The sequence below is a fragment of the Nematolebias whitei genome, chromosome 10 (assembly GCF_014905685.2).
Source record: "Nematolebias whitei isolate Nwh7 chromosome 10, NemWhi1, whole genome shotgun sequence".
NCBI classification, from domain to species: domain Eukaryota; kingdom Metazoa; phylum Chordata; class Actinopteri; order Cyprinodontiformes; family Rivulidae; genus Nematolebias; species Nematolebias whitei.
The window spans coordinates 1,906,685-1,918,939 of NC_056507.1; the positions used below are offsets into that span (position 1 = coordinate 1,906,685).

The 12,255-nt window shown below is 44.0% G+C and overlaps 1 protein-coding gene across 1 annotated transcript in view; it reads right to left on the reverse strand.

Moving 5' to 3' along the window:
- lrp5 (low density lipoprotein receptor-related protein 5) overlaps nt 1-12,255 on the reverse strand; it is a 398,826-nt gene that overhangs the window by 40,662 nt on the left and 345,909 nt on the right. The window contains exons 2-10 of the mRNA XM_037683231.1: nt 11,236-11,436; nt 10,882-11,098; nt 8,521-8,589; nt 6,858-6,986; nt 6,128-6,324; nt 4,755-4,886; nt 1,905-1,993; nt 1,599-1,817; nt 165-253 (exon numbers count right to left, since the gene is read on the reverse strand). Of these exons, the coding sequence (XP_037539159.1) occupies nt 165-253; nt 1,599-1,817; nt 1,905-1,993; nt 4,755-4,886; nt 6,128-6,324; nt 6,858-6,986; nt 8,521-8,589; nt 10,882-11,098; nt 11,236-11,436 (1,342 nt within the window). The remainder of the gene's footprint in view (nt 1-164; nt 254-1,598; nt 1,818-1,904; nt 1,994-4,754; nt 4,887-6,127; nt 6,325-6,857; nt 6,987-8,520; nt 8,590-10,881; nt 11,099-11,235; nt 11,437-12,255) is intronic.

Genomic DNA, 12,255 nt, shown 5'->3' on the forward strand with positions numbered 1-12,255 from the left:
ACACACACACACACACACACACACACACACACACACACACACATACATACATACAGTATATATAATTAAATCTAAATACTGTTTGTAAATTTCCCTTTGCCAAAAAATGCTCAGAAAAAAAAAAAACATCTTTATTAAGAGCTGTGCTGCTGCACGACACCAACCCGTTCACAGGATCCAAAACGATGGCTCTGGGTTCATCCAGGTTCTCCGAAATCAAAATCTTCCGAGATGTTCCATTTAGCCTGGTGACCTGTAATATCACATGACATGTAAATAAGTGAAAACAATGTTTTTATTGCTCTTAAAACATTTTATACTGTTCATGAAGGAGGGAAGTTGTTCACACAAGTTAAAAGGTATGAATGGACAAACAGCACCGGGTTTGGTTGACGTGTCAGGAAAAAATTTAAAAACTTCAAAACAAAAACAACTTTGTCTGGAACTTTTCTGAATTTACCGCGTCCTGGATGACTGAGAGTCTTCATCAAAAACAACAAAATTACGAGTATCGCACATTTTACACCTGTCAACAACCTGTAGCAGCGTTTCCCCACCATCCCTCCAACCAAATAACACCCGCCCCCACACGTGCAGCTCCTCCACTTCCAGACGGGGAGCGAAGTTTAGCAGCGCAGCTCAGACTCCAACTACGAGCAAAACAGATGTAGCGCTAACGTAACCAACCCCCACCTCCTGCGCACGGTACCATACCATTTTATTTACAGAGCAATACAAACGAAGCGCTAACGTAACCAAACCCACCTTCCAGGTGCAATTCAAATGTAACACTAGCTAACCAACCCCCCATTGACAACTACCACCACTAAAGTGACCTTGATTTGTGACCTTGACTTCAGAGCTCAGGTGATGAAAAGATTATGTGACTCGCTGGTTAGTGACGATGCATAAGTGTATGAAGTTTTGTGAAATTATCTTAAGTGGATCAGAAGGATTACGGACATAGAGACTATATTATAATCCATGTGCCTTCGAGGAGCGTATAAATCATTCATTCAGACATTAGGTGTAATTGGCAGCTTGAGCACTCGGAGAACAAACAATTGCTTAACTTCTAACATAGAACTTGCTGCACACAACACTTTCTTCTTTCCCACTTCTTGACTTGTACAGCTACCATTATGAAAGTTTGCAATGTCTTGATTTTTTACAATTCTTTTAACATTTGTTTTTTCGCATTGACTGGAAAAAATATAACCAAAGAAATGAATTACGCAGGTTTTTGCTGAGCAATGCAGGCGGTTTGCTGATGTCCCCAATCGCTGAGGGACTAGCAACAGTGCTAACCACTAAGCCATCGTGCAGCCAACGTTATCAGCTCGAGATGAAACGGACAGACGTGGAGTATTTCCATGTCTCCTCTTTGCTCAACGACAGGAGACAAACAAAAACTACAGTGATAAACTCAGTCACCAATGATCAACACATTCATTCAATCTCCCGACACTGGGATGACTCAAAGTTAACCAGTTGTAAATGGTTGATTACTTTCTGAGTTTTATTAAACTCAAGTGGTTTAATGAGATATTTTGCTAACAGACAAACAACCCCTGAAATGAGCAAAAACATAGATATACCTCAATTCGATCGGTGCCAGTGTCCGTCCAGTAAAGGTTTCGGGCCACCCAGTCAACAGCAATACCATCAGGGTGTTTGAGTTCTGTGGAAATCAAAACCACGGCATTCTTCCCATCAATGCGAGATCTCCGGATGGCCTGCACCTCATCGTCTGTCCAATAGACAAAACCTTCAACTGGGTCGTAGTCTATGGCTATGGCATGGCGGATGTCACCAACCTGCATGAGTAGAGGAAAAGAAACAAACATTAGAGATCTTCCCTCGGATGAAACCAGTTTGATCTGCGTGTGTTTGGGGGGGGTTACCTCCAGAACTATGTCAGTAAAATCTGGCAGGTCAAGTGAGATTCTCCTCAGGTCCGTCCTTCGAGCCAGCAACAGAACCTCCTCTGCACCTAAACAACGACACATTGAGTCATCGTGAAGGGAAAATCCATGTTGATCTTTAGGACAACTTGTATGAAGTCTAATGGTGCTTTGCCACTGTCTCAACTCCCATCGGTTCCACAGCACCAGTGAAAGGCCTGCCCACCCCCACTCAGCCCGGTTTATAGGACCACCTGTTTGAGGTTCCAAGTGAACCTTGTCTTGATTGATAACGATATTGACCTAAGCAGACAGCAGCCGTTGACTAGCCAGCAGAGCGACGTCACTGGATGACTTGTGAATTAGTTTCCACAGGGTTCTATGGCCTTTACAAAAACCTGTTGAAATTAAAACCCGTTGCCTTTTACCCCAGAGTTTTAAAAGAAGATGAAACAAAATGAAGAGAAATGATGGCGTTATAGTTAATTTGGTCAAACTTAGAAACTTTTGTGATAAATTCATTCATTCATTCAACCTTTATTTCTACAGGTTAGTGTCAGTGAGACTCGAGGACTCGTTTACAAGAGACTTGCCTGAGAAAAATGAGAGTTGAGAAGTATGCGTTGTAAATGACAGCCAATCCCATTTTACATTAACTCTAAGAAAAACTATTTACATTATAGTTGGAGTCTGCCTATTAAGGCAGCCCTGTTATTATCCACCTGGTTAGATCTTGCTCTTCTATCAACTTTAATGTGGCCTGAACCACAATGTTGCCCCAATATTAATTTGTTACCCCACAAATGTTCTATCAAAACGACCGGCTGTCTTGAAAAGACCTTCGTGTTTCCACAGCAAGTGTTTGTTCATCTGTTTTACTGTGACTTCGTACTCCAGCGTCCACCCCGAGCAGCTGCAGAGCAGCTTCACAGACGAGGAGCGTTGACCTTCGGGACAAATCAAGGTCGCCGATTGGTCATTTGCTGGACCTGAGTTTAATTCGCTCGTGACAAATTCCTCCATTTCTCACCATTTCAGTCATGAAGTCAACGGAGGAGGAAGAGATCTCTGCCTCTTGGCAACAAAACTAAAGAAACGGTCAGATCAGGGATGAAGAAGAGGAATTTAATACGTTGGTGTTGCATACAAAACAGTCCGTCGCCGGGCAGTTTATTGTGCGACACCGCGTACGCGGTCGTAAAAATTTGAGCTTTGCACGGACATGCCCTGGGGGGTACGCTCGTACCTCTGCGTGCGTACGTATGTGCGTATCTCTGCGTATGGACGTACGCAGCAGTATACTGGGGGCTTAATAGACTGACTGAAAATCTAAAATCCAAGATGGCCGCCTTAGCAAAAAAGGATAAATACTATAAATCAGCCAGTTTTAACGTTGGAGTTGAAATTTGGTGTACTTACAGCTGAGAACGTTTCCCATCACGTACTGAATCCAAATCTAAAATCCAAGATGGCCGCCTTAGTTATAAAGGACAAAGTCTGATAAATCGGGCACTTTTAGAGCTATTCAGCTTCAATTTGGTTTCGTGGTGGCTGAGAGCGAACCCAAACACAAAGTACTGTCAGATCAACCATTTCAACTGGCAGCAGCCTGGCAGTCCTCGTCAAAGTCTCTCCAGGAACTTTCTAGTTGTTTTGTCCTTCATGAGTTGGTGGCCTGTACCAATGAAACGTCGCCGTGACCTGCTCGGTAATTTCATTTTTAAATCTTTATTTATACAGACAGTCCATGTTTACATGCGCAAAATTCTTTCACCGGATTGAAACGTTTTCAGATTATCCATCCATTATCTTTACCCGCTTCTTCCATTTTTGGGTCACGGGGGTCGCTGGTGCCCATGTCCAGCAGTCACTGCGAGGGGCGGGGGACACACTGGACGGGTAGCAAGTCCATCACAGGACACATAGACAACCATTCACTCTCTCACTCACACCTAGGGACAATTTAGAGTCATTTTCAGATTAAATAATTCAAATGTATCGTTTACACGGGCACAATCTGCTCATGATGAGCGTTACCTGCAGCGGGCGTTGTTCTGAACAGAAGTACTGACATGTGCAGTAAACTCTCCTTACAAAAAACACAGAAGAAGAAGTTCTACTTCCGGTTTACTTCCTGGATGAACGTAAACAAGCTGAGCACCAAAATGGACCTGCGGCAGGTTTTACTGATGGTGGAGACGTTGCTGCGCTCCCTGACTGAGCTGCAGGTCATGCACATCATTCTGAGCTCGTTCTAAGTTTCTAGAAGAAATGTCGTCGCTCACCGACCAGTTTACTTCCCCGGCATGCTAATATTATTAGCATTAGCCAGGTGGAAATACATGAGGTTGACAGGTCGCACATGTGCAGTCAGGACTGTTTTCCACAATCTGGGAAAAAAATGAGCAGATTAAGTGTTTACATGCACGCCGTCCAGATTATTTATCGCCATACTCCACTCATCTCGTTCTGATTATAAATCCTTTCAGATCGAGCTGAATCAACAAAGAATAATCTGAATGGGGCGTTTACATAACGCATTGTTATTCCAAACGGCCGTTTAATCAGATTAATTATGTCCATGTAAACACAGCTACTGAGACACAAGGACCCGTCCCCCAAGAGAGACTTGTATAGGCAGCTATGTGAGCACCCGGGTGGGACGAGGCTACATTTTGTGGCGGCATGAAGCTCGTTAGCCCGTTAAAATAAATCATTTAGCTGCAGCATTAGATAAGCTGCGGTGTTCAAAGCCTGTGGAAAAAGTAGTGACTTCTAGTCTGTAAATTATGGTAAGTACCAAGTTGAACTAACTGCTTCAAAACTGTTCTGCTCACAGCCCCTGGTTACCTGGTTTGCATGTCTTTCCGTCTGGATTAAGCTGGACTCCCGTGGGGCAGGCACAGCTGTAGAAGGGCTGAAGAGGAGACAGGAGGCAGAGGTGACTGCAGCCTCCGTTCTTGTCGCTGCAGGGAGTCTTGACTGTCGGGACACAAACACAAAGAAACACAACAGTTGACAAGCGGTACGCCGACGTCCCCCGCTGCAGACGGATTTGAACAGTGAATGTTTGTAGTTTTGGAGATGAGTGTTTTTCTGGACTGGAAGTGAACAGGGAATGAAGAAAACCTTAATGTTTTTACTGCAGGATATTTAGGTGGGTAGGAGTTGCACTCTGTGGAAAAACTGTTATTTTTTGCTCATCTGAGGCAGAGCAGAGATCCTGGTGAGTGGAGGAGCATTTTTATCAACCACCAGGTGCAGTGGAGGAACCAGGGGGTGGCCAATGGTGGCCTTGGCCAGCATAGATTAATTTTTGGAAATCCCTTGAGCCACCCCAATCATTTGAGGAAACCATTCTTTTAAGCAAGATAAAAACTGGAAAGTATAGTTTCCTCAAATGATTGGGGTGGCCAGTTTACATAAATATATATAGTGGCAGCCATCTTGGATTTGGACAAGACATGGCATCAAATTTTTGATAGGGACCATTTTTACACCTAGTAGCAGCCACAAACCAACATGGAAGTTAGCAAATGGCCTTTTTTCTAAGTTACTCAGGTCACAAGGTTAACATACAGTGGTAGCCATCTTGGATTTTGATGTGGCAACCCAGTTTTTGAAAAGAACCCTTCTTATGCCTAGATGTAGAGACACACCAAAATGGCAGTCAGTATCTCACTTATTTTTCAAGCTGTCCAGCTCATAACATGCACAGACGGACGGACGAAGTTGTTATTTACAATTTTCCTTCTTCGTAACGAAGGACAAAAACTGAGTACGATTAGATTAAGCATGAAGATAAAAATCTCCTGGAACATATCAGCCAGCAGCTCCTGAAAGATGCATGTCCACATTAAGGCGTTTGAAGGTCACCAGTGTTTCCCCTACCGTGATCCAAGGAGAGCGCACAGCCTGTCGACAGCAGAACCGAGCGCACTGCCGACCGAAATGTCCTTTACCCAAAACACCCCCCACCCTGGTCAACACCTGCTGGCACAACGTAGCGCTAAGCTAGCACGCAACACTGACATTACTCCACCTCCAGGTATGCAAGATGGTTGACCTTTCCCCTAAGAAGCATGTACTGTCCTAAAGTTCAAGGACAATGTTGATCAAAGGTACAAATATAACTAAACGTGTTTCAAAAGCTAAATCTGGACACATGCAAGGCTTTTTAAAACCCTGCAGAAGTGCGGACACAGGTCTAATACTGCACTTACTGTAAGGCTGCCGGTAGGACTCCAGAACCTGGATGTCCATCGGAGAATAAATCCCACTGAGGATCTCTCTGGTTTTGTCTCCGCTGTGTTTGTTACAGGCGTGTATGGAGTGAGTCTGCCAGTCGGTCCAGTACAGCGTCTCCTTGGACAGAGTTAGTGCAAAAGGATGGGTCAGGGTGCCCTCCACCACTTCTTCCCTGGAAGTTGAAAGAAAAGTTTCGTGACAACAGAAAGTCTGAAGTTTAGATTTCCAGAGGAGCTGGGAACCTCGTCTTTGTTAGCGTTGCAAATATTGAGATCAAGTTTGATGAGTTCGCAGCTGAAAGTCATTTAAAAACACATAAATGCTCAAATATTTCACAAGATTGTGTGATATGACATGATGTCGTGCAAAAAGTGGAAGTCTTTAAACAGCCTAACAGACAATACGGGATTATTTAAAAGAATTACCAGTACTTCAAGATTATCTTGTAGACTAACGTCTTTCCTGAACAAACAAGAACCAGTTAAAGACTTTAAGAGAACTACCTCTAGACTTTGACCCAGAAACACCAGGTAACATTTAAGTGCCAATTAAAAATCCAGGAAGTTAGCGCACCAGCTGAAGCCTTCAAAATAAAGCAGCTGCTTGAACAAACCTCGTACCTTCCTGCTGTCGTCTGTTGACACTTAAAACAGGCGCTTGTTTTGTTACGCACTCAGTTTTTCACACGCGGGCACTGCACCGTACCGTGCTGATCCATCCAGGTTAGCTCTGTGGATGAAGCTCAGTTTGGCATCGGCCCAGTACAACTTCTGTTCCGCCAGGTCTATCGTGAGTCCGTTGGGCCAGTGGATGTCCTCCTTCACGATCACTTTCCTGTTAGGAGACACAGGTAAATAGACTTGGGACACAAACTGAGCTTCTGTTAGCCCATAATGTCTTACTTTCTCCATGTGGGCTTAACAAAACCTTGAGCAAGTATCCCAATGAGCTGCGACCGATGGAGACTAGCTGGCGACTCAAACTGGACTCAGTATTGTGAGAAAATATTCTAATATTCCACTGCAGTTTCACTAAACTGTGCATGTGTGACAAAAAGCCAACTGGACAGCAACTAGACTTCTGTTCTGCAGTTGAAAACATTTCATTTCCCATACGCACAGATTTGTCAGGTCAAAACTGGAATGTGTGGCATTTCAATCTTTTAAGCTGCCCGAGATGCTCCAATACACGTCCTGCGTGAAACAAGGATGCTGGTCCTCTTGAACTTGGTGTTCAGCGTCTTGCCCAAGGACACTTCAGCATGTAGTCAAGGAAACCAGCTACAACCACCAACGCTTTAACTGGCGGCCAACAGCTCTTCCTTCCTGAGCCTCAGCTGCCCACACCGTTTGTGACAGGTCATAGAATTATTCATTTAAATAATTAAATCAGATCCAACAATGTTCAGTCAGGTCATCTGGACGATTTCTTTTGTTGCCGAGATGTTTCAGCCGTCATCCAAAGGACTTCTTCAATCTGAGGAGCCACCGAACCAAACTGAATCCCACAACCAGCACATCAGTTTGGTTCAGAGAGCCAGAGATTCTTTAATGTCGTTCCACCTCATGTGGTACATGTGGTGGAACGACATTATGTTCACAGGGTCCCAGTTATATCCAAGAATAAAATGTCTAAGAAAAACAGTAATAACATCTAAGATATGAACTAAGAAAAACATCAACTAAATATACACTAAGCACTCATAACATAAACATTACGTTGAACAGCAGCACGAACATGAGTCTGTGTGAGCAGATGAGCACGCATGAACACATCAACATGAAACAGATCAGCAGCAGCATGAAACGGATCAGCAGCAGCATGAAACAGATCAGCAGCAACATGATGTGATTTTTCACAGTGATTATCCTGGTTAGATATTCATGAGTCTAACAGCCTCAGGGTAGAAGCTGCTCCTCAGTCTAGTGGTTCTACACTTAAAGTTTAATGGTTTGGTGGCTTCTCAGATTCAAGAAGTCCTTTGGATGAAGGACGAACGTCTCAGTAAGAAAAGAAACCGCCCAGCTGACCTGACTGAACATTGTTGGATTTATACCTGGATTATTGCGCATGGACTTTGTTGAATTAAATGAGACGTCTTTAAACAACTGAAGTCAATTTATTTCTGTAGCTCCAAGTCAAACAGAAGTCGTCTCAGGGCACTGAACAAAAACACTCTCAGACATAAAAAAGACAATTAGTAAAAGTTTTTTGTCACAGTCTCCCATCCTGAGTGAGCACAAAGGAGACTGTGGAAAGGAAAAACTCCCTTTGACAGGAAGAAACCTCCAGCAGAACCAGCTCAGGACGAGCTTCGTATTATGCATCCATAATGTAACCTGACGCAGAACCTGAACAGGTGATGTACCTGACGCTGCCGTCCATGCCCGCACTCTCTATCCGGGGCTCCTCTCCCCAGTCTGTCCAGTACATGTATCTGGAGGAGGGGAAAAAGCAGAAGTTTGCAGATTACAAAATCGAGTCCAACTGTGCCAAATAACACACACAAAAGATTTAAACTCAGTGGTCTCAGATTTTGATGAAAGCCGACATGTTTCCAGTTATGATCCCACAGCAGAGTATTTCAAGGTTCAGATAGAAGAGCTCATACATTTTCAGATTTTCTGCAAAAATGAGCTCGGCCACCTATAAACATCTCAGGAACTGGTGGGTGAGTGTTCACAAACCTGATGTCATTGGAAAGGGACTTGGATTAGGATTTGAAAACTGCCTCGACTTTATTGATCATTAGGGTCCACTGACCTTTTGACTTTTCCTATAACTTTGAAGTTGACCTTGTAGATCATGTGACCTTGAGATGAACATTCTGGAAATTAAATCCCCCATTTATTTAAAACATAAAAGTTTCAAAAGGAGATAATATTTTTGATATCCATACACTGCAGATTTGATTTAATTGAGTAGAACCGAACCAGAACTTGCAGAACGTAACGCAAGTGGTAAGTAGAGATCATCTGACAGAAGGTCTTCTATTACTGCTGCTGACCTTAAAACTATTACAGGAAACCATCCACATCCAAAACTCCACTGGAGTAAAAACAGACGACTGGTCAAAGCACATGTGGATGTGGGGTGACTGGGCGATGCACCACCAGAAGAAGAAGAAGAAGAGGAGTTCTTCACTCCATCACTGAGCTGAGGAGTTTGTTCTTTCTACAAGTCATTACACAAACAGCAGGAAGCTCTGCTCTGTGGAGTCCCACCCCCGTCTCATAACTGTCTCATAACTGTCTCGTGTCCGTCTCGTGTCCGTCTCGTGTCCGTCTCGTGTCCGTCTCGTGTCCGTCTCATAACTGTCTCGTGTCCGTCTCATAACTGTCTCGTGTCCGTCTCATAACTGTCTCGTGTCCGTCTCATAATGGTATCATGACGGTATCGTATACCTGGTATATCTCATATCAGTTTCATAACATCCTTGTTGTTGTCAAAATTATTATCATTATTATTATTATTGTTATTGTTGTTATTATTATTATTATATCATCATCATCATCATCGCTGTCACAATTATTATTTTTCCTACTTATATTACTAAGGGTCTCCTCTTTGCATGAGTCATACCTGCAAAGTCAGAAGGGATGAAAGTGACAAACCTAGAATAAGAATATTAAGTTTCCCAGTGAACACCAACAACCACCAGCAGTGAATTTTGATCTGGCATCATGCAGCTTCACAGCACAAAGTTACACTGAGCCGAGCAAGTGGCACAAAACAAAAAACAGTGTCAACCTGCATGTAATTATTAAAACTACATAATTTACAGGTTCCTTGGAACCACAGTTTCTACACTCCATAACTTTTATTCTCCTTCCCTTCACAATCCACTTGGAACGACATCCACCTCCTCCGCCCGTTGTTTTCATCCCCACTGTTCATTCCTCGTCGCTTTAACCAGTTTTACTTTCCAGACAACTTGGTACCTGGCTTCTTTCTCCTTCCAGGTGTTCTCTAGAACACCAGCAGGTGGAACAAAGTCCATGCTCAACAATCCAGGTATACAATCCAACATTGTTCAGTCAGGTCATCTGGGCAGAAAATCATCTGGACCAGCAGGGGGACTTTTCAAATCTTACGGTAAAATATCGCCGCGCACAATACAGATGTGCTAGCTAAGATGCTACGCGTTTAGCTTTTCTCGCTCATCCTAACCCCCCACCCCCACCCCGCCGGTCAACAACTGACGTCACTAACATAGCAGTAAGCTAGCATGCAACACAGAGGTGTCTCCCCCTCCTCCCTCCGCCCCGTCGACAAAAACCCCAGAAGAGAGGAGCGCTGCCAAGTCAAGTGACGGAGGAGGAACGATGTTTCTTAAGGGGAGATGATGATGCCATCCACCTCTCCACCCCCTCCACCCAAAACAAAAACTTTGTATCTACACGATTCACGTAAATGACATTTTAGTTTGAAATCAGCTAATTTTGCCCAAAAGCGACTAGTTTGCAGGTATGATCAGTGGCCCCGGAGCTTAGGCCCAGGTGGCCCTCATGGTGAAGTCCACCTAGGTTAGGTCTTCTAGCAAAGCAGCCATCTTGAATTGGGTTGACTCCAAAAGTTAAGTCCAGACAAATAAATACACACAAACAAAAAACAATTTGTCCTTTTGCCTTCGGCTCTGGCCAATAATAAATAAGAGTTGCATAAATAAATGTCCACAGAAAAACAAAAACATTTTGAACAGCATCTCAGTGTTGGTGTGTTTTCTTACCCATGGCCTGGATTAAGGGCGATAGCCCTGGGTTGGTCCAGGTCCATCCAGAACAGGACTTTTCTGAAGGTGCCATCAAGGTTCGCCACTTCGATTCGATTGCTGTCTGAATCCGTCCAGTAGAGCTTCCTACCCAACCAGTCACAGGCTAGTCCGTCAGGACTGTTCAGCCCCGACACGACTACAGTTTGACCCGTTCCCAGAGCCTCTTTCAGAGCTACAGAACACAACACACACTCAAGTTAAGAGACAAACGGATCGATCTTTTAAAAGCACGACCAGCTTTAATAAAACTGATTTTACAGCCTGTGGGTTTAAATCATTTTATTTAGAGGAAACAACGCGCAGCCTTACAGTTGGATGACTGATTCCAGCGTGTTTGCTTGATGACCTCCTCGCTGACGTCGGTCCAAAATATCAGGCTTTGGTTAAACAGGAAGTCCACGGCCGCTGCGTCTTCCTGGTCGCCGACAACAACGGCGGACTCGCCCCGCACGATGTCCGCATCTACCAACCGGACATCACGTCGGTTGGCAAAGAGGAGACGGGGTGAGGCTGAAGAGACAAAAAAAATACAATGCAGGAAGGTTCAAGTTAAGAATAAATGCAGTTTCCCATTAGGGTTCCAGCAGTTCCATCTTCAACATGGATCACAGTTTAGTTGACAAAGCACATCTGGTTGGCTTTTATGCATCTGCTTGGCCCTGCTCTGCCACACTCTGCATTTTAAAATAAACTCCATTTTTAAGGCCAAAATGAACAATTTTATCTGCATTTTTTCCACCTTGAACTCAAAGGACTCGAGAAAAGTCGACTGTTGAAAATAAAATTAATGTTCTCTAAGAATATACGTGACTCCATAAACATAAAATGAAGGAGGTGAAAGCAGAGGACACGTGGAAGGAAATATGCACCGGAGCACAGTTAGCCACAAACTCTAATACACGGAGAGAATTCAAATGGAACGTTATAATTCAATTTATCAGAACGCCATCAATAACGTAAAATGGATCCAACAACACGTCATCCCAGCTCATGCTGGAGAACGTGTGGAACACCAACTGAGAACGTGTGGAACACAGACCGAGAACGTGAGGAACACAGACCGAGAACGTGAGGAACACAGACCGAGAACGTGTGGAACACAGACCGAGAACATGTGGAACACAGACAGAGAACATGTGGAACACAGACTGAGAACATGTGGAACACAGACAGAGAACATGTGGAACACAGACTGAGAACGTGTGGAACACAGACTGAGAACATGTGGAACACAGACTGAGAACGTGTGGAACACAGACCGAGAACGTGTGGAACACAGACCGAGAACATGTGGAACACAGACTGAGAACATGTGGAACACAGACTGAG